At 56.3% G+C, this 21,360-nt stretch overlaps 2 protein-coding genes across 8 annotated transcripts in view; one reads left to right on the top strand and one right to left on the bottom strand.

The window, feature by feature from the left end:
• Positions 1 to 1,935: 1,935 nt before the first annotated feature.
• On the top strand, positions 1,936 to 6,283 carry NGB (neuroglobin). Its single transcript, XM_046647806.1, has 4 exons — positions 1,936 to 2,222; positions 3,731 to 3,842; positions 4,455 to 4,574; positions 5,990 to 6,283. The coding sequence occupies exons 1-4, from the start codon at positions 2,134 to 2,136 to the stop codon at positions 6,122 to 6,124; spliced, it is 456 nt and encodes a 151-aa protein (XP_046503762.1). The 5' UTR covers positions 1,936 to 2,133; the 3' UTR covers positions 6,125 to 6,283.
• A 7,521-nt stretch (positions 6,284 to 13,804) lies between these two features.
• The window catches only part of TMEM63C (transmembrane protein 63C), a 72,043-nt gene continuing 64,487 nt past the window's right edge, over positions 13,805 to 21,360 (bottom strand). For all 7 annotated transcript variants that reach the window (XM_046647874.1, XM_046647875.1, XM_046647876.1 and 4 more), the window contains 3 exons: positions 21,145 to 21,254; positions 19,629 to 19,697; positions 13,805 to 16,749 (listed from right to left, as the gene is read on the bottom strand). In XM_046647874.1, the coding sequence (XP_046503830.1) occupies positions 16,549 to 16,749; positions 19,629 to 19,697; positions 21,145 to 21,254 (380 nt within the window). In that variant the 3' untranslated portion in view covers positions 13,805 to 16,548. The remainder of the gene's footprint in view (positions 16,750 to 19,628; positions 19,698 to 21,144; positions 21,255 to 21,360) is intronic.

Here is a 21,360-nt window from a genome sequence, read left to right as displayed (position 1 = left end):
TGATTAGAACCTCCTGCCCAAGTCCCAGGCAGATGCCAGGTGGGGAGGGGAGCTCCTGTGGCTTTCCGCAGCCCCTCAAATGTGGACTGAGACCCTCCGTCTCCTGGTTGGAATACACCACCCTGACTGCTTAGGCCCAGTCAGATTCTCAGGGCTTTTCTCCAAGCGGAACAGAGATTAGAGTGCACTTAGCCCTCTCCTCTGGCCTCCTGCTGGCTCTGGAAGGGCAGAGTGAGTGCTGACTCCACCACTTACTAGCTAAGGCCATTAACTCCCGTTAACTTATCAGACCCCAGACCCTGTCCAAAGGAGAAAGGAGGCAAGAAGGGTCCCGGGTGTAGACTGAAGCCAGGAAGGGCAAACGGTGGAGTGGGAAGCCTTAGACGAGCCAGCTGGCCTGCACGGAGCACCAGGCATCTGGGCACTGAAAGGTAAAGGTCACTGGAGACATATGTGGCCTCTCCCCTGTGACCTGCTGTCCTGGCCGCAGGGCCCAGGATACCAAACTGGAAGTCTAGTCCCTGAGTACCCTGGCCTTCTTCCTTCAGCCCTCAGTCCCTTCGCGCTCCTACTTGGGGACCTCTCTCTATAGGACACAAGCCAGGCTGCCTTACAGTCTGCTCCTGCTCCAGCCCAGAGCCCCCAGAGATGTGTGGGGAGATGGGGAAGAGAGGAATAGGGTGTACTCCAAAATCCTGAGTCCTTGGAAGAGGGAGAACAGCTGGACGGTTTCACTGGGCTTGGCTGCGAGCGGGAAAGAAGAGTTCTGCCCGGGCCCTCAGTCCTGATTCAGGGCCAGAAGGAGAAGTTCTAGAAGGGAAGGATTCAATGCTCCACGCCTAGCACAGGGTGCGGCATGGAGCCTCAGCCTGTTCATAACCCTGAACTCCCACCTTGTATCTGTGGCACCACCGGAGGTCCAGAGACCTTGCTACCAGCCCCCTTACTGCACCACTGAGGAGACGGAAAGAGAGCAGAGGGCAGACCGAGGGGAGATAGGCTCAGAGACGTGAGATTATGAAAGATAAATGAGGGTTTTGCTCTTCCAAACATGCCCACCAGAACTGGGCTGGGGCTGGAGGAACTTTGATGCTTGAAAGAGAGAGGTTTAGGTCGAGTTGACAGGTGACCAACTTCACACGCCGGATGGCAAGCTTGAGATTCTGTTACCAGAACTTCGATTTAAAGTAATAAAGAGTACTTCTATTTAAACTTTTAAAAAAGTTTAATTGTAGCGTAGTAGAATGTTCCAGCCTAACTCCCTCCATGTCCAGGTGGTGCAGTGCTCCTGGCTGCTCCGCCTGAGGCCCCACCCACCAAGCAGACTCGGGTCAGACCTGGCGCTCACAGATGGGGTCTCAGGAGAACCCAAGCCAGGCTGGAAAGGGCCACGGTCTTGGCCCTGTCCCTAAGGCTGAGCACACGTGTGGCCCCCAGCCCAGGCCCCCAGAGCCAGAGTGAGAGCAGAGGGTCCCCCGGCCTCTGCCTAGTCACACAGGGAGGCGCCCTGGCATCCCCTGGTCCACCCTCGGGGCAGAAGGAAGGAGACCCTGTGCCAAGGGGCTGGCAAACTCATGCCTCCAGGCCGTGTCTGAGGGGCCTCTGGAGACGGGGCTCCTGCAGAGCCTGGCTGAGGCGATCACATTCAACACGCTGCCCTAACTAGCAGGCGGTAAGTTATCACCAGCTTCCACAGGGGAGGCAACTGAGGCCCAGAGAGGCTCGACGATGTCTGTTAAGCTCTAAAGCCCGTGCATTTCCCATGCCACCAGGTCGTCCCCGGCCAGAGCTGTTGCCCAAAGATGCGCGCCTTGATGGACGGGAGGGGGCGGGGGCCGCGGGTGCTTTAAAGCGCCCCAGCCGGGCGGCGCGGGGCGGGGCGCTCTCGGAGGCGCGGGGCGCAGGGCCGGCGGCCGGAGCGGGGTCCCCCGGAAGCGCCAGCTGGGCCGGCACGGCGGGGGCGCCTGCACCGAGGGCTGCGAAGGAGCGGTTGCTGGACCCCGCCCGGCCGAGGCGCGGGGGCCGCACGGGGTGCGGAGGGGCCCACGTCTCCGTGGAGATGGCGCGGCACGTGCCGTGACGGTGCCCGCGCCCCGAGGGTCCCGGCCTTGCGCCCCGCGTCCCCGGGCGAGCATGGAGCGCCCCGAGCCCGAGCTGATCCGGCAGAGCTGGCGGGTGGTGAGCCGCAGCCCGCTGGAGCACGGCACCGTCCTGTTCGCCAGGTGAGGGCGGCCGGAGCGCCCCGGGGTGCGGGTGGCGGGGTGCCTCGGCAGGACTGGGTTCCAGGCGGCTGGACCGGCACCGGAGGAGGGAACACTGGCCCGCTGCCTTGGCTCCGGGGCGCCTCCAGATGTGCGCCAGAGGAGCAGGGCCAGCGACGGGTGGCGCAGCCCTTTCGCTTCCCCTGGAGGAGAGCGCGTCTTGCGAGCGAGCGCTGCACATCCCGCTCCCAACGGGGCTCGCTGGGGGCCGGCGGGGGTCCTCTCGGGCGGAGCTCCGTACACTCGGGCCAGCAAGCGCCGGTCCCCGCTGCGCCCTCTCCCCGCCGCTGTGCCTCGCGTGTGTTTGTTTCTTGGGTGTTGACTGCAGGGGTGCGCGCCGCTGCCAGTACGGGGAGATGGAGGTGCCCTGAGGGCCGGTGCGGGGAGGGTGCCGGGCGCCTGGCGGGGCTCGGGGTCTGAGCCCCAGGAGGGTGCGCTTCCAGCAACCAAAGAAAGGATAAATCTTTCCGAGGAAAGGACCAGGCTAGAATCAGAGAACTGCCAGGGACGGGAGGACAGATGCCCAAGGCTCGCCCCTGGGGAGAGGGGTAAGCAGGTGCGCAGAGCGCAAGTGGGAAGGGGAGGCCGGTCTTCAACCTTGGCTGAGGGTCTCTGGGTGACCCCCTCTGCCATCACCAAAGAGCCAACGCTCCCTTTCACCGTGGTTTTTCAGGACCCCTGACTCCCTAAGCCAGCCCAGAACTTCTGAGGAGCCTTTTGCAAAACCTCCCCCGCAAACAAAAGAGGAATAAGTTCCCCATTATACAAAAACTCAGTGAGCTCTCCCAGATGTGGCTGAGGGCTTCTGCTTGTGCCTCCAGGCTTTCCTCAAGCCCTCTGTTTTCTCAGGCACCCTCTGGGGCTCTGCTACTCCCGAGCTGTATGACCTTAGGCAAGTTACTTAACCTCTCTGGGCTTCTGTTTCCTCCTCTATAAAATTGTGATAACAGTTGTACCCACTGCTTAGGATCGTGAGGAATACACGAGATAACCACGTGTAAAATACTCAATGCTCAGTTAAGTGTAAGTAGTTCTTAATATTATTACTATCATCCCTGGCTGGAGCCCCCTCAGACATGATGAGACTGGGAAGTTCTGACTCAAGAGTGGGAGGGGTGGGGAGAGAGTGAGGGGGAGAGAGAGAGAGGTGTTTTCCTCTCCCCACAGTGTAACTCCAGGCTTCCTGTCTGAGGACCCTTCCTGTCCCAGTCCACACCCCTTAACTGTTCGTGGAGGGCTACTATATGCCGGGTCCGGTGAGAGGCCTGGGACACCCAGCTCTTTCCAGGATGCCAGCAGAGGAGGCGAGAAAGGGGCGCCAGCAAAGCTGGCAAAGGGGTCAGTGCCAGGTTGGAGGGTGTGCCATAGTTTATGGCTGACACTGGCCCCGTCCCACCCCCACGGCTGGGGCCTGCACGGGCTGGCACCCGGGCTGGCACCGGGGCTGACACCCGGGCCTCTCCCCACAGACTGTTTGACCTGGAGCCCGACCTGCTGCCCCTCTTCCAGTACAACTGCCGCCAGTTCTCCAGCCCAGAGGACTGCCTCTCCTCCCCCGAGTTCCTGGACCACATCAGGAAGGTGAGGGGAAGACCGAGCCCGGTGGCCTCTGGGGTCCAGGAGGGCGCCTTCCTGGGAGGGAATGAGGGCCTCGGGAGAGGGGGAGTCACTTCTGCCCCAGGCCCTACGTCCGTCGGGGGCGTCTGCTCCTTTCGGGCCGGGCCCAGTCGGGGGCTCCAGCCAGACCTCTCCCAACCCCGCGCTCAGCAGCTTATCCCAGCACTGTCATTTCCCTCGGCCTTGTCCCCTGGCTTCTGTAGGTGGTGTTGGCGCTGACCCACGAGGGGTCATCTGCCTATGAGAACCAAGCTGGGATTTTCTAGGAGGCTCGTGATGCCCACAGGCCCTCAGTTTCCTCTGGTCCCAGGCAGACACCAGTGTCCAGCAGGCATGTTTAGGGCTTTGAGCCCTCAGAGGAGAGGGGCTTCCTTTACGTGTAACATTAGTAGTTTGGCCACCACGTGTTCGGCACCTACTGTATGCAGACAAAGGTTGCTTTGCATTTCTGATCCTGGGAAACTGAGGGTGCTGGTGGCCTCTCTTACGTCTGGTTGGGGTCCCTGGGTTCTGGCCTGGGGTTGTGGGAGGGGGCTTGCTCTGGCTTCTGTTTCACCTTGGCCCCGGCCTTGGCAGGTGATGCTTGTGATTGACGCTGCCGTGACCAACGTGGAGGACCTGTCCTCGCTGGAGGAGTACCTTGCCGGCCTGGGCAGGAAGCACCGTGCGGTGGGCGTGAAGCTCAGCTCCTTCTCGGTGGGTAAAGGGAATCTTCCGCTCTCTGGCGCCCCTGACCTGAGGCCACCTCTCTCTCCCAGTCCTCCCCTATCCACCTGTTCTCTTTCCCCATTCCCACACTCTCAGATGCCCAGGCTGGGGGCCTGCATCTGTTTCTTACCTGCTGTGTGATCCTGGCCCTGCCTTGACCTCTCTGAGTCTCCAGATTTCTCCAAACCATAGAAAGTTAAGGAGCCTTTGGGATTAGCTGGTCTGCTCAGTTTTCTATTGCTGCATATAAAACCATCCCCCCCCAAAACTGGCTTAAAACCACGATTTCTGATTCCTCTGGGATCAGCAGGGTGGTTCTCCTGTTCCACGTGGTGTGGCTGGAGTCACGCATGCACTGCGCTCTGCTGAGAGCTCAGCGGGCGCTGCGACATCCAAGACGGCCTGTCATCCTTTGGGATCTCTCTCCCTGTGGCCTCTTGTCATCTGGGAGTGTCGCCACGTTTCTTTACAGGGTGGCAGCTGAGTTCCTAGAGGACAGGCCCCCGTGTGCAAGTGCTTGTCCAGCCTCTGCTTGCGTCACTCTTGCTAATGCCCCATTGGCCGAAGCCGGTCACACGCGTGAGCCCAGTGTCAAGGTGGGAAGACCCTGCTCAAGGGCATGAATCCTTGAGGTGAGGTTGCTGGGGGCCACTGACACGACAGTCTGCCACATAGTCCAGTCACCTTGCCGGATGGTAAGCAACTTGAGGAAGGGACTGAGTTTGTCTTGTTGTCCTCTGTCCCCAGAACCAGCACAGTGCCTGTCTTTAACGGATATTTAGTAAATATTTGTGAAATAAGTAAACCTTATTTTATTATAATAAATAATAACAAACGAGAGCCATTATTATTGTTGAAGGCTTACTGGATAGAGGCTGTGCTGGGAGCTTTTTACAGATCATCTCATTTAATCATCCCAACAATCTGATGCGTTGGGACTTTTGCTTTCCCTGATTTACGGATGAAGCAGCTGAGGCTCAGAGAGGTTACATAACTTTCTCAAGGTCACACAGCTCATAAATGGTGGAGTCAGAAAGTGAACTCAGGTTTATCTAGTTGAGAGCCTGGGCTCTTAACACCATGATTGCTGCCTTGCAGAGGAGGACTGAGGCCTGGGGGCAATGACTTTGCTTGGGCTGGGCTGGGAGGTCAGAGGCAATGCCTCGGCCACTCGTGGAGTGATCGCAAGGCTGAAAGTGGAGTGAAGGGTTCTGTTCACTATAAAGCCTCACAGTTAAGGGGGAAGGTGGGCACAATGTGGTACCCAAGGATGGGGGCGCAGTCCTGCAGGAGAGCAGAAAGGCCCAGGAGTCCCTACCACCCCCAGGCCTCAGTGTTCTCCCCCATGGAATGGAGCCTCTTTCCTGCCTTCGGGAATAACAAGGTGCCCCTTGCCTCTGCAGACGGTGGGTGAGTCCCTGCTCTACATGCTGGAGAAGTGCCTGGGCTCCGCCTTCACACCAGCCGTGCGGGCCGCCTGGAGCCGGCTCTATGGGGCCGTGGTACAGGCCATGAGTCGAGGCTGGGATGGCGAGTAAGAGGCGGCCCCTGCCCAGCGGCCTCCACCTGGCGGCCCCCGTCTGACCGTCTGCCTGTTTATCCATGTCTGCAGTAGCCCAGGCTCCCCTAGGCCTCCCTGCATCTTGGTCCTTGTCCCCTTGGCCATCCTGGAGGGGTGATGGAGCAAGGCTGGATCTCAGTTTCCCGGACCCCAGCTGCGGACAGGAGTGGATTTCCCTTCAGGAAGGGGCTTCCGGAGTTCCCCACACCCCCAATAAGCTTCTTCCCTCTGGCATCCCCTCCTCTGCCGAGGGGAGGAGCAGCGTTCTGGTGCAGAGGTGGCTGGGGCCAGGAAGGGGTGGGGCTTTGAGGGAATGGCCTCTTCTGTCGGCCGCCCTTCTCAGGTGAGCCTGGGTCAGGGGACAGTGGTTCGGCTGAGGCTGAGCTTCCGGCGTGCCCATCTGGCCTGCCTTCAATGCCTTTCTCTCCCAGGGGCATTTGTTTCTCACAAGGAAAGAGGGGGGACAGCTGTAGCCTTCCTGGTGGAATTAGAGGCTCAGGTAACCGCTGAGGAAGGAGAGGTGGCCTGATGGGGCTCATGTCGGTCTCAGGAGCCTACTTGGAGGCCACCTGACAGAATAGTTTTTCTTTGCAGTGTCTCCCTTCCCTCCGGCACTTTTGGTGGGAGCTCCCTTATTATTGCTCACAGGAACCAGCCAGGGTGGGTGGCGCTGGGGAAGGGTAAGAAGGAGGTGGCTTCATTACAGAGAGACCTGAGTTCGGTGGCTCTTGCTCACCACCCCGCTCCAGCAGGGCCTGGGTCTTCTCTCCCCTGACCCTCCTTTCTGCCTCTGCCTACACCAACTGCTGGTCCATAGCTCCTCATATACATCTTGCTGAATGATGGGGATACATTGTGAGAGATGCGTCATTAGGTGATTTCGTCCTTGTGCGAACATCATAGATTGTATTTCACAAACCTAGATGGTATAGCCTACTAGACCCCTAGCTATATGGGACTAATCTTGTGGGACCATCATAGATGCAGTCTGTCGGCCGAAATGTCGTCACGTGGTGCATGACTGTATAACATCCGATGTGTGCCTATACTTAGGCTGCTGGATAGAAGAGAAAGCAGCAGAGGAAGCTCTCTGCCCTCACCCTGAGCCGTCTGCAGTTTTTTGTTTTGCTCTGTGCTGTGGTTGTATAAACTCGTGACGAATAAACCTGTTCTGTGTGCCTCTCTGACCTCCGAGACTGGTCTTTTCTTGGGTGTCCGCTTGTGGCCAGGTGAGGCTGCAGGGTGGTGGGTCTAGGGCAGGGTGGGAGGATGAGGTCAGGAGAGCCTGGGCCAGAGTGGGTGGAAAAGAAGGGAGAGACCTGGGGAAGCCAGCGGTGGAGATGGAGCTGGGAGTCTGTGGTGGAAATTGGCTGGCAGGGTACCAAACCGAGTTCCTCTTCCTCCTGGGCACACAGCTGGACTACATTACCCAGACTCCCATGCAATTAGATGGGGCACGTGACCAAGTTCTGGCCAATGGAATGTGTGGATGTGTGTGCCGCTTTCGGACCTGGCCCCCTAAAACTCCTGCATGGTCCTCTGTGCTTCGTTATCCTTTGCTAGCTTGATGCAGACCTCAGAGTGATCTTGAGGACGATGTGTTGAAAGTGACAGAGCCACAGGGTGGAAGGAGCCTGGGTCCCTGAATCACTGCTTGGAGGAGACCGCCCACTAATCAGAAGTGCCTGTAGGGGGTGCCCAGGCACTTCTCCAGCATGTAGAGCAGGGATTTACCCCTTGTGAATTTACAGGAAAGAGACATTATGTTGTGTTTGTGCCATTATACATTTGGGGGTTGGTTTGTTATGACACACTCACTATTCCAGAGTCTGAAACAGTTCATTGGTCAGGGGTCTGGGAGCCCACCTGCTGATGGACAAGGTGAGACCAGGGATGGGAATGGACCAGGTACCGGGATAGTAGCAAAGGGCACCCAAGACTTGTAGGGTCTCTGAGGAAAGCCACTAGGTCCTCCCTCCTGGGAGTGGCAGGTGCCAATCCCAGGGCAGGCTTTGTAAGGAGAGTAAATGAATTAACCTGGGGTATACACTGGCGTTGAAGAGCAAGCGTGAGTGTATGTATGAGTGTGTGTGTGGTCAGGAGGAGCAGGCAGACAGTGACACCAGGGGTGTGGGGGAGGGAGCAGCATCAAGATGGGCATCTTCTGAGCAGGCTTGGGTTAACCCACACATGCTCCTGGACCCCAAGGTGTGGGAGGAGGCTGCACTTGGGCCCACTGCTCTTGCCTTGAGGCTTTGCTTTTTCAGCCAAGACTAATGTCACTGGTGCCAGCAGGGCCTCCCTAGCTCCCGGCTGGGGCCTCATTTTTGTTAAGCTCAGATGGCCAGGCCTGCCAGGCTGTGTGACTGCAGACACTGAGTCTGGAGCATGTTAGGAATGCTTTCCCACTGTGGCACTGAAAGCATTTTTCTTGAGCCCCACAGTCTCCAGGGAGAGAGAGCCTCCTCTGCTGTGTAAGCTGATAATGGCTCAGACACAGGTGGCCATGCCAGGCCTACGGCTCCCTAAGGTTTGACACCCACTCAGGTGACCGGGTGTGACCTGGCTTTGGGAAGGCCAGACACCCTCCTCTAATGTGTCTTGAGCCATGAGTGCTTTCACTTCTCTTAAAGGCCACCCTTCTGCTTGTGCATGTGTGCATGTGTGTGTGTGTGCAAGTGTGTGTATATGGGAGGTAGTTGTTTCCTCTTCTGTTACAGGTCTCAGCCCTGTAATCTTCTCTCTCCTGTATTCCCCCTCGTTCTGTCGGCCCACATCTCCATCTTATACAAAGAACCACCCCTCCCTCTCCCCCTTTCCCCTCCAGCTACCACTCTGTTTCTTTGCTTTCTTTGATAATAAAACTCCTCAAAAGTCTTGTCTTTCCTCGCTGTTTTCATTCCCTCACACCTTTGAGAGAATGGGAACCTGTTTCAACCAGGCTTTCATCCCCACCCCAAATCTGTTACCATCAAGGTCACTGACAGCCTCCATCCTGCCAAATTCAGGGCCGCATCTCAGTCCTCATCTTGCTCTTCTGTTCATCAGCCCTTGGAAGACTTGATCACTCTTTCCTTTATTTTGAACTTTTTATTATGGAAAAATGTTAACATACACAAAAATCAGAACCTAGGGAATCTCCACGTGCTCTGCTCCCAGCATCAGCGACGATCCACGCGAAACCTTCCCCCCCCCCCACCCCTGCTTTTATTTTGCTGGAGAGTTTAAAGTAAATCCCAGACGTCATGTTCTTTACCCTATAAAGTCTTCCATATGAATTTATAGCTGATAGTCTCTCACCTCTTAACTCATGTCATCACTATCCCTACCAAGATGAACAGCATCTCCTCAACATTGCCTAATGCTCAGTCCAATATTCAGATTTCCCTGATGTCTTAAAGATGTCTTTCTGCAGCTAGTTGTTTCAACTCAAGACGCAATCAAGGGCCACGCATTCCATCTGGTTGTGTCTCTTATTTTTTTTTTTTTCTGTTGAGGAAGATTGGCTCTGAGCTAATATCTGTTGCCAATCTCCCTCTATTTTATATGTGGGACGCTGCCACAGCATGGCTTGATGAGTGGTGTATAGGTCACTGTCCGTGATCTGAACCTGCAAACCCTGGGCCGCCAAAGCAGAGGGCACCAACTTAACCACTATGCCACCAGGCCAGCCCTGAGTTGTGTGTCTTAAACTTCTCGTTCTCTGCTAGCCTCTCTCCCATTCTCTCTTGTCATGGATTTCTGGGAGAAACCTGGTCATTTGTCTAATGGCACATCCAGCATTCTGCCTTGGCTGATGCTTCTTCCTGGCGTCTTTGAATTCACTCCTCTATGCCCCATATTTACTCTCAAGTGCAGTTAGAGCTGGGGGCTCCCTCCTGCTTCTCTGAGTCCCTTTCTTTCCCTGGCCTTCGGGACTCCAGGCTCTCCTGGTTTTCCTCCTTCCTCACTGCTGCTCTTTCTCAGGCTCCCTTGGGGATTCCCCTCCCCATCTCCCTTGGAATTCTTACCTCCACTTGCTCCTCCAGAGGTCTTAGCCAGTCCCCTGCTTTAACCACCACCCAGATGCTGATGACTCCAAAGTTTACGTCTCCAACCTAACTTTCCCCTGCTCAACCCCTGTGTCCAGCCACCTGCCCAGCATCCCCACGAGGCATCTCAAACGTAACATGACCAAAATAGACTTGGTATTTTCTCCAGACTTGTTCCTTCCAGCATCCTCTGCCTCGGTAAACCAGTTTACCCAGTTGTTCCGGCTGAGGAACTGGGAGTCATCCTTACTTCCTTGCTTTCTCTCAGACCCCACATCTAATCCATCGATGAATCCTCAGATGCTATTCTGAGTTTCTCTCTCCCTCTCCACATTCACCACCCTGTCCTTGTCCGACCTACTGTATTCGTTCCTGGATGCCTCCAACAGAGCCCCAGTGGGGTTTTCTGCTTCCACCTTGTCCCCACCCAGTAGCTAGAGTGATCGCTTCAAAACCTCAGGTGTTGCCCCCCTGCTCAGAATCTTCCAGGAGCTTCTCATATCACTGGAATAAACCCTGGAGTCCTAACCATGGCCTCCAAAGCCCGTCGCCCTCAGACCTCACCTCTTCCTCTCTTTCCCTCTCTCTGCTCCAGCCACCCTGTGCTCCCCGCTGATCCCGCCCCTGTGTTTGTTCCCTCAGGCCCTCCAGATCTGCCCGGCACCCCCTTTGTGCAGCTTCTGCTCCCTCCCTGGCTCATCCCCACAGAGCTTGTCCTGGACCGTCCCATCTCCAGCCCTCCTCCCCTATCCTGCTTTATTTTTGCTTCAAAGCACTTACCCCTACCGGATATCCCAGTCTATACGTTTGCTTATTGCACTTTTTTTTTTTTAAAGATTGGCACCTGAGCTAACAGTTGTTGCCAATCATCCTTTTTTTTTTCCTGCTTTTTCTCCTCAAATCCTCCCAGTACATAGTTGTATATTTTAGTTGTGGGACCTTGTAGTTGTGGCACGTGGGATGCCGCCCTGGCATGGCCTGACAAGGGGTGCCATGTCCGCGCCCAGGATTCGAACCAGCGAAACCCTGGGCCACTGAAGCGGAGAGCGCGAACTTAACCACTCGGCCAGGGGCCGGCCCCTGCTTATTGCACTTTTAATCTTGCAATCAAAATGGGAAGGCTGACATGAAAGCCACTTTGGGCTCTGTGTTTGGAGGAGAGAGAAGAAGAAATTCTTCCAACCATTCCTGAAGGTGATGAGGTAGCCAGAAGGGACCCCTGAGGCCCAGTGCGCGTCTCTCCAGCCCAAACAGCAGTACTTAACGGTAAGGTAAGTTGACTGTCCCAGAAGTGGTGCCAGTGCTAGGTGTTAATCCCTTATAAACCGCAAGGCAGGTGTTCATTCGGGCCTAACCTTTGCTTACCTGGCGGGCATCTGACCTTTGAGCCCCCTGGAGCCAGGGAAGGACGGAGAGCTTTCCCAGCTGTGGCTTTGCACTCACTCACGGGCTCCCTGGGGGAGAGGCAGTGCGGGGTGCTGAGACCAGCTCCCCAGCTCCAGGGCGTGAGGCTGGGCTTGTTTCCTTACCCCTGAGAGCATTGCTGGCTCCACGCTCCCTGCACACTGGAGTCACCTAGGGGCTTTTGTAAAACAGGGGTGCCCAGCCCCCGCCCCAGAAATTCTGGTGTGTTCGTGGATGGGGCCTGGACTTTGGGATTGTTGCCAATCTCGCAGGAGACTCGCATTTGCAGCAGGGATGGAGGACCCCAGCATCTGAGGCTTGAGAGATGCTGGGCTGCTGGTTGTCAAGGCTGGGGGACCGTCACGTGTTCAGAAAACAGCCTCTGTGGAGAAAGCCTGGAACCACCATCCCATAAGCCAGGTGCCCCGTGCCTCCCCGGGGTGTGCCACAGAGTGGACTTAGAAACACGGAGTCAGGCCAGCATGGAGGTCCCTCAGGACAGCCCTGAGCTTCCCCCAGCATGACAGCTTTGGGAAGGTGGTGGGGAGCCAGCCCTGGAGGTGCCCATAGCCTCCAGGCAGAGCCTCCTAGAGCCCAGGGCCTTCCTGCTTCCTCCCAGCCCTGTGGAGCCCAGCACGGCTCTCATTCGGGTGCTCCAGTGCCCTCTTGGGCAGAGCCCCATCAAGCTGGCGTCCTGGGCTTCCCTGGCACCAGGCCTCCCTCTTGACCTGTCCCCTGTTCTGCCCCCAGCCGAGGCATATCCGCCTGCTAGGCCACCAGGCCTCCTGCCCTGCTGAGTACAGAGAGGACTGACCGGCCCCGTCCTCCCTTCAGGACTTCACATGCGTGGGGCTGCAGCCCTCCCTCTTTAGCTTCTTTGCCCATCTGTCTGTCTATATCTCTGTCTCTGCCTGAGCCAAGTCCCCTGAAAGGTCTGCTGAACCAAGGAATGGACAGGGCCTGCGATGTGGGGGACCCTGGAGACTGCTGGCCCCTGGGAGGAGACCCTGGCAGGCAGCTGTTGTGGCGGAGTTTGTGGATCCAAGGAAAAGGCCCCTTATTCCTAGAGCAGCCATCACCCCACCCGTTTCCAGGCAGCAGGGCACAGCCGCTCCCACCCAGCCAGGGTGGCCTTCATGCTTCTCTGTCCCCTGATGCAGCCCCCATGGTTCTTATCTGACTTGACTCAGAAAATAATTGCTTTCAGGGGAGAGGGGTCAAGGGATGGGCCTGGACCCATGCCCACTGATGGACTGTGACAGCTTGCGGAGAGGGGTTTGGGGAGGTGGGCTGGCGAGCAGCTCTTGGGCAGCCTGTCCCTGAGACAGTCGTCCGTCCTCACAGGGAGCAGTGGGGAAGGAAGCCCCTCACCACACACCTCTGTGACCCCCAGCTGAATCTGCTCTGTTCAGTAATAAGCCAGAGTGGTCGACCTCATGGCCTCCTAGCCCTACTTTCTGCATGAGATACCAGCCCAGGGTCATCAGGCCTGCCAGAAGGTGGCCAGAGCCCTGGTCTCCTGGCCAGGACACATGATGTCCCCCAGGGCACAGAACTTTTCTCGTCCTTGCCACAGAGATGACAGCAGACATAACTAGCCTTTGCTTGAGGGTGTTTCTTATCCTGCCCAGGCCTGACCTGGCAGCCCCACATATGCCCCTAATGCCGAGCGTCTCCTCAACCTCCCCTAGCCCGTGTGCCACGGGCTGAGGCTGGTGCCGCCCTGAGCCCTGCCTGCTGCTCTTTCTGGGGGCCTCCACCTGAAGTCTTCATCTTGTTGAGTCCAACTGCTGGTCTGGCCAGCGGCCTTCTCTTGGGGCCCAGCACTCACCCCCGGGCCTCTGCTGCCAAGGGGAGGCTCCCCTGATGACTCTCTGGGTAGCTCACGGACCAGAAAGTCCTCCCCTACCACTCATGGAGCTCTCAGAGCATCCACAGCAGAAGAATGAGGCAGATTTGCTTCCTCTCCAGCAGACCAGGCGGCACTTGCCAGGCCTTCCCCTGTGCGGCCGGGGGCCAGGGAAGGGCGAGGGGTGAGGGGATGCCGGAAGGGGCATCTCTGGCCCCAGAGCCTGATGCCATGAAGCAAGGCGTGGTCCAGTCCAGCAACCTCAGGGAGGTTCCTCCCTTAGTGGCTCTGCCTCCTTCCAGGGGCAGGGGAGGCCCTGCGGGGCCATTCTAGATGCAGAGGCACGGGCCAGCAGAGGTTGGGAGGACGTGTTTATTCAAGGCACGGTCATAGCATTAGTAACAAGAAGGTTCGGCATTCTGGCACATTCCTTCAGTGGTGGTGGCCAAGGGAAGTCCACATCCCCCACTGGAGACCCCAGAGGATGCAATGTTGCTGATAGGCACTTTGCTTCCAGAAGAGTCTGAGGAAGAGGCAGGCAGGTGTGGAGCTGCTCTAAGCCCAGTGGGGCACTTCTCGGGGGCTCTAGGCAATGCCGCGTCCTCCCCGGAGGCAACTCCCTCCAAAAAGGATCAAGTCTGGGGTCGGGGTGCTTTGGCGGACAGATGGGGGAAGGGCAGCGGGGAAGTAGACCTGTAGGGTGTTAGGGTAGGATGGTAGTAGGTGGAGGCCAATGAGTGAGACAGGTGTGGGCTGAGAGAGCAGGCCAGAGGGGAGGTGCCAGGGGAGGGCCTGGACATGGCATGTAAGAGCCAAAGCATGCCCACACCCACCACACAGTGACCATGGGAGGCAGAGCGGCTATGGTGGGGCCTTGCCCGTTGCCCTGGGTCTCTGGAAAGACTAGTGAGTGGACTCTGGAACTTTCCAAATATTCACACCACCTTCTCTCAGAACCAGACTGTACTCAACCCAAATTCAGAGGGGGAAGCCCCCAGCTGTGCTGCCATGTCGTCCGTTGGGTCCCTTCCACAGGCTGCTGGGTGGTCTGGGGGAGGGGAGAGGAGGGACAGTGGAGGAAGCAGCAGGAACAGTCCAGTGGGGGCTGCAGAGCCTGGGGGCTGGTGCCAGCAAGTAGTGCCCCGCTAAGGAGAGCCTGCAGGCCAGCTTCTGGCAGCACTGCCCCACCACACACCATGTGCACACTCTGGGGCTGGGCTGGAGCTCTCTGCTGGATCCCTGACCACTCTGCTGTGGAAAAGACCCTTCCCCTTGTTGGCTGGTGAAATGCTAGGGCCTGGATTTATGAGGGACTGGCTGGATATAATTTCCTGCTTATTCTTAACTGGACAAGGAGTAGGAAAGACTGCCTCCTCCCCAGCTGACTCAGACTCTCTGGAAAGGTCCTTCATGCCAAAGTCTAGGGCAAACCCTGGGAGGATGGCAATGTGTGCCCCTCGAGCACTGTTTCTCATCTAGGGTGACGCTTGGAGCTTCTGGAGCTGGGATGTGGGCAAGGATGGAGCAGGGATGAGGCCCAGGTGATCTGAGCTCACAGGCACCCACGTGCCTGGGACTTGGTGGGAAATGCCCAGGTGAGGTGAGTCTGGGGCCCACCTTCAGCAGGTTAGCTGCAGGGACCCAGACCTTTGGAGGAGTGAGCTCAGAAGAGTTCTAGAGCACGCAGTCTCCATTTGATTTGGCTCATTCTGGTCCGTGAGGCCCCAGCTGGCCCTTCTCCATGTCCTGCCCTGCTGGGCTGCCTGGTGGTCCTGGTGGGGACCTGTCCCCAGAGGCAGAGGCATGCACGGCCCCCGCCTGTGGCAAAGGTGCTGCGTGTCACCAGCATCGTTCCTACTCAGGATTCAGCTCCTCCAGGCCTCCGGTGGTGGCAGCCCTCAGAGAGCAGCTTTACTCTGCCAGAAAGGGGTCCTCCATGGAGGGTGCGGCCCCCACCTCCACACACCTCCAGCAGTGTATCTGCAATATCTGAGTCACGACCCCACTGGAGGTCACTTGAATGGTCTTCAGTCCAGGGTGTAGGGAGGCCCCAAGAGGAGAGGGAGGGTCCTACTTAGGGGCCAGGGAATGGCCAGTACCTTTAGTGGAAGCACGAGCATCTCACCCTAAGCAGCCACCCACCTTGGCCATGCTGGGGCTCAGGCCCTCAGGTGGGTGTGAAGCAATGACAGCTCTTAGTGGCCACATCTTTGACCTTGGGGGTCCTCTCATTAGGCCCTGGGGCTTGGGGAAGTATATCTGGTTTCCCATCACTCAGTGTTTTGGGATTAGCTCCCCCTCCCCATGAATTCTGCCTCTGCCCCTCCCACCTTATGGTAACCAGCCGCGGGTGCCTTCATCAAAACTCACACAGGTCCCGTTTAATGAGCCCGGAGTGACCACATCCCAGCGACCCTTGCAAGAATAGAAAGGAGAAGGGCTTCTACCCGACTCCTGAGGACATCTGATGAGGGGCAGGAGAACAGGACGGGGTTCAGTCACTTCCTCTCGGGTCTATGGTCTCAGCTGCCCCTTGCTCCAGGCGGCAGAGAAACTCTCTTTACAACCCCCAAGCAGGGCGACCTGGATGAGGCGGTCATCGGTGTCTTGTCGATGAGGCCCAGCACACACACCTTCGCTTCCTCAGACTGCAGGGGAGGGATGGGCTGGGAGTGAGGGGGAGGGGAGGGGGTCAGAGCAGCAGCAGAAGCTCCTTGGCAGAGCAGCTGGTGGAAGGGTGGCAAAGACCCCAGAAAGTCTTCGGTGGACTTCTTTTTGCTCCTGTCTTACGCACACCTTCTCCATCCTGACCCCAGGAAGGTTCCCCAGCCTTCAGTCTCTGTGCCCAGGGCTTCAGCCATCTCTCCCAAGATGTGGTGCTTGCCTGTATCCTCCATCCCATCCTGGGGTCCCTCTGCACCACCCAGCGCCTCCCGTTCTAGCCGGTCAGCAGGTCGGGGCCTCCACGCAGCTGATGGCCAGGGTGGCAGATGTCTCTGCTGGGGACTTCCCAAAGTCTGCAGGAGGTAGTGGGGAGGTCTGGGCTGCCCTCCTGCCTGGCCCTCCCCTGGCCACCACTCCCAGCTGGAGTCGCCAGGTGGAGGCCTCGGGTCCTGGTCAGTGGTACTGGCTCTGGCCCTCCAGTTCCAGCCCTTCCTGGAACTTGGCCGAGTCCAGCTCCCTCGCGAAGCCCCTCACACCACTCTCCTCGTCTCCCTCTTCCAGCTGTCTGTTCATGGTGCCGTAGGTGTGCCGGGCTGGGGAGGAGGCTGGAGTCAGGTTCATCTCAGGCTCTTGTAGCACGGTGGCCACGTACAGCTGCTCGGGACAGAGAGGGGGAGGTGGGGGTGAGGTCACATCTGGGGCAGGGCCCTGGACACACGCTTTCCCCACATGCACCACCCCTAGAGCCTCTGGCCCTCCGAGCCATGGATCCCCCCTTTCTTCCCTGGCCACCCTAGTCCTAGCCGTCCCACCCACCCAGGTGCTCTTGATCATTTAATGAGCATGTCTGAGCTCCCAGGGCTGGTTATTGCAGATGTCCTAACTCCCAGCCCACTGTTCCTTCAGCACATCTTCCACTCATTCTTGGTTCCAGAGGGAGACGGCTCAAGGCTTCCCTACTCTGGGGTCTGGAGAGACCCCCATTCCTGAGCTAGTGCACTTTCTAATACAATGTCAGAGGTGCATCCACGACAACCTCGGGCTGTGTCATTGGTTGGCCTGTGAATCAGGATTTGAAACTGAGACTGCTCTCTGAGGTCTTGGTCTTGTGACCTGTCAAACTGAGGAATGGTCCCAGGAATGCCTGGGAGGGCAGCAGAATAGAAAAACACAGAAGGACTAGGGACAGAGCTCTTCGTCATTCTTTGAAGTAGCTTTTAAACCAACTCCTTATTTTGAAAATAGGTAATTATGGGATAGAATTAAACCTTTCCTGTAAGAATTCATTTCAGTGAAACCAAGCAGCCTTCATTGATGAGGGAACACTTTTCCTACAGAAGAATCTAGACATTTGCATAATGCCAAAGTAACCCCCCTAGGTCACCTTTTGTTCATAAGGGGGAAAATGGTAACTGAACAATGGAAGAAGCCAGCTGTCATCCCCTGAATCAGGGATTCCCTTTGGCATCATTAATGTGAGTCAGTGAGATATTGTGCATCTCCTGGTCTGATGCACAGCACTGCCTGTAACGTGTTCTAGCCCCTAGTGTTGAACTCGAATCCATTGAGCCTTTGGATCTAACTTCTAGTTTTCAGGGAATACGGGAGATAGTGGAATTTGCTGTCAGTCATCATGAAGAAACAGCCAGAAAAATCCAGAAGGTGGGACATTCTGCAGACCTACTGGCTTGGTCTCTCCAATAAGTTATAACAAAGAGATGGTGCTAGGATTGAAGGGACATGCACAGGTGCCTGACTAATCTAGCACAGAGATGGGACTGCATCTTGGTTTGGACAAGCTGTGAAAGATATTTCTGGAACACTTAGGGCAATTTGAACATGGATTGGGTATTCAAAGAGGTAAGAATTCATATATAGAGAAAGATGGAGATTGTTAGCTAAAAATGCAGGTTATAAAACAGTATGCAGTATTATTTCATTTTGGCAAAAATTATGTATATATATATATATATATATATATATACACCTAGAAGAATATATACTAAGGGATCCGTGGTCATCACTGGGTGGTGGAATATGGACTTTTTATTTTTTTATTTTTGCTTATCTGTTTTTTCCCCATAATGATCTACGATGTTCATATACCACTGTTGTAATAAGGAAAGATTAAAAAAATCAATTCCAGTAATTTTTTTTTAAGCTCAGGCCTGAGAGTCAGACAGACCTGGTTCAAACTTTGCTTTGCCACTTCCTTGCTTAGCAGTGTCCTGAGGTCTAAGTTTATTGACCATTTTGGGCCTCAGTTTCCCCATCTGTAAAATGACGATAAAAACACCTACTCTGTGCATTTATCATAAAGATCAAGGGCGAGAATGGCAAAGCGCTCAGGTTCCTAAGAAGATTTCAATAACCAATTGCTAACGTTATTCCAGAGGGTCCTTGTGGACGGGCCCCAGGGGAGATGCTATGTGAAGAGACCTTCCTGCTGTGAAACCTTTGTAATCTCTCCAGTACCGAAGCTCCTTCTCTCCTGCCACCTCCCAGAGACAATTTGTCCCTCTATGTAGGGTTTTTTTCACAGCGAGGCAGACCTGTGGTTCTGTGCACCGAGGGTGGGCATGTTCACCCACTGGCACATCTATCACTTTCACGCAACTCGGTCTCCTCTCCCACTGGGCCCAGCCACCCACTCCACATTTCCACCAGGTCGCAAACTGTCTTCAGTTCCCCACACACTCCAGATTCTCTCTTCTGGGACTTTGCACAGGCTGATCCTCTTCCTCGAATGTTCTTCCCCTAACCCTATTCCACCTGGCAACCCCTACTCCCTTTCCTGGAATCAGGTTAGATGTCCCCTCCTCTGGGAAGCCTTCCCTGAGTGCCAAGGCTGGCTGGCGCCCTTCTTCAGTGCTCCTCCAAGGCGCCCTGGCATTGAGGCATGGGCTGACCCTGTACCCAGCTCAGTGCACGCATCAGTGGCCCTGGATCCATGCTTGTGGCCAGGATGTGGGCAAGTGCTCGTGCCCTTCCAGGCTGAGCCATGGTGTGGGAGCCAACACCCAGCCTGCTGGACTCCTACATTCTGAGTCCGGCCTTGGCTCTTCACAGGCTGAAGGGCTCACTCATCTGGTGTGGCCTCTGCCTTACCATTTAGTGCAGACCTCCAATAGCTCCCTGCAGCTCTGTCTGCGTCGCTCTGCCTGGCACCTGTGCCCCTGGAGGCAGCCTTCGGTCCTGAGGCCGAGCCCCAGCATATCCCTGTGTCTACACGACTGAGCTCGCTGAGGCTGGGTTCACCCTGACATTTTTCTTCCTCTCTGAGGTGCTTCTAGGGACTGTCAGGGAAATCTTGTCTCTTCTCTCTTCCTGGTGCTTCAGCCAGGGCCACGGCAGCAATGTGACCTGGGCCAAGTCCTGCTGCATCAGAGGAGGGAGCCCAGGGGCCCCCATCTCCTCCCCAATACCCAGGGTGGGCACTACATGCTGGTGCCCCCAACGATGCTGCTGGAGTAACCCATCCCTGTAAGCACCCCCCTCCTGACCTGTCCCCCAGGGTGAAGGCACTGACTCACAAGGGAGGTGGGCGTGGAGGAGGTGCTGCTTGGCTCCATGTCGTACACGGTCTCCATCTCCTCCTCGGGCTGCAGCAGCGGGGAGAGACGTGAGGGTCACAGAATGGCGATGTCTGCCCTCGCACCCTCCCTCTCCACATCCAGAGCAGCCTGGACCCTGCACCTGGGCCTCTCGTTCCCCTTAAGCTCAATTTATCTTTAGTTTTTCCAGACCTGCAGCCCAGCTGGCAAGGCAGAAGCCCAGGGGGACAGAGAGAGGACTGGGATGCTAAGGAGACTCTTCTGGAATGTTCCATTCCCAAGGACTGTAATAGGAGGAAGTAAGCAGGGTTGAGACTGGGGTTCAAAGATGAGCCTACTTTCACTCTAGGAAAACCTCTGACTTCAAACCTATCTTCTTTCCTCCTGGAATTTCCCCTCTATCTCAGGAATGAGATAAGGATCCATATGGTCTCGGGCCCCTGCCATCTTCCTTCTCTAGAATGGACACTTGGGCAACCAGATCACATGACATCATTGTACTGGGAAGACAGAGCCAGAGGCGTTGTCCACTCTGGTCCTTCACTAGCATGGCACACGGGCCAGGGGATGGAGGAGGGGGGCCAGGCAGGGAGGGCAGCGGGCACCTGTGCCCAGGGCCCCAGATACGGGGCCACTAGAAGTGAGAAGATCCTCTTCCAAGAGCCTCCCTCCTCTGACTCAGGAGGATACCAGTGCTTTAAATCAACTTTCTTTTATTTATATAAATTAATTTAAAAAGGAAACAATTCACTATTATAAATAGAAAACCTGTGTCAGTTGCCATAAGCAGAAGGTTAACTAGAAAAATAAATGTGTAACCATAAAGAATAATGTTATAGTCCACTGGAAATCATTCCAGTGTGCCTGTACAGACACTCCACGCTGGGAAATGCTGATCTAGCGCACACAGCATTATTGGCATGGCTCCCAGTGAGCGTGGATTGGCTCCCTTCTCCAGTCAGTGGCTGGGCCCCACTGGCAAAGACCTGAAAGAGTCATGGGGCCCAGAGAGCCACGCCTCCCCTCCAGACAGCTGCAAGTTCAATATCCTGGGACTTTTAAAAGTGGGATGACTATCATTCCTTCCCCAGGTCGTCATCCTTTATTACCCCCACCCTTCACTCTTTCACTCTATCTTCTCTCTCAACCCTCCACCCCTTGGAATGGTGCTCACAGCTCAGTGGCAGACAGGCTCACATCGTAGGAGGATGGGCCAGCAGCCTGGTTTTTGGAGGAGGTGTCAGAGTGGGGAAGAGGAGAGGACAGCTGTCTTCTAAATTTCCCCACCCTGTGAAGTGTGATTCTGGGGGCCAGTGCAAGGACACACTGGCATGCACACACGCACACTAAGTTTGCACACCCCATAACCAGGGAGAAAGGCAAGAACCTTTCCTCCCCCTGGTGCGGCAGGTGCCCGGGTCAGAAGGGTGCTCCAGAGCTATGTCCCCTAGGGGCCAGGGAGGACCAGCGGAGGAAAGGCAGGCTGGCAACTCACCTCATAGAGAGGTACCCTCTGAAGTTTCCCCATAAGACTGGCAAGGAAGGTAATTATTACGGCAATGACAAGAGTGGAGAGGGAAAACAAGGTGATGATGTGGAACGGACCTGCCAAGGAGAAGAAAAGGTAGTGAGTAGGAATCTGCCGCTGAGATACCACCCAGACTGAGAGATGCCTGGCGACCCCCTCAGCACCTCTGTAGGAGCTTGGGGC

The sequence above is a fragment of the Equus quagga genome, chromosome 20, assembly GCF_021613505.1.
Source record: "Equus quagga isolate Etosha38 chromosome 20, UCLA_HA_Equagga_1.0, whole genome shotgun sequence".
NCBI lineage: Eukaryota > Metazoa > Chordata > Mammalia > Perissodactyla > Equidae > Equus > Equus quagga.
This window is presented reverse-complemented; position numbering and strand designations above follow the sequence as displayed.

What these genes read in the sequence shown, in the direction of transcription:
- NGB (XM_046647806.1), top strand. Translation starts at nt 2,134, where the DNA reads ATGGAGCGCCCCGAGCCCGAGCTGATCCGGCAGAGCTGGCGGGTGGTG. An exon ending in GGCACCGTCCTGTTCGCCAG is followed by an intron (nt 2,223 to 3,730) that starts GTGAGGGCGGCC and finishes CTCTCCCCACAG; the next exon opens with ACTGTTTGACCTGGAGCCCG. An exon ending in TGAAGCTCAGCTCCTTCTCG is followed by an intron (nt 4,575 to 5,989) that starts GTGGGTAAAGGG and finishes TTGCCTCTGCAG; the next exon opens with ACGGTGGGTGAGTCCCTGCT.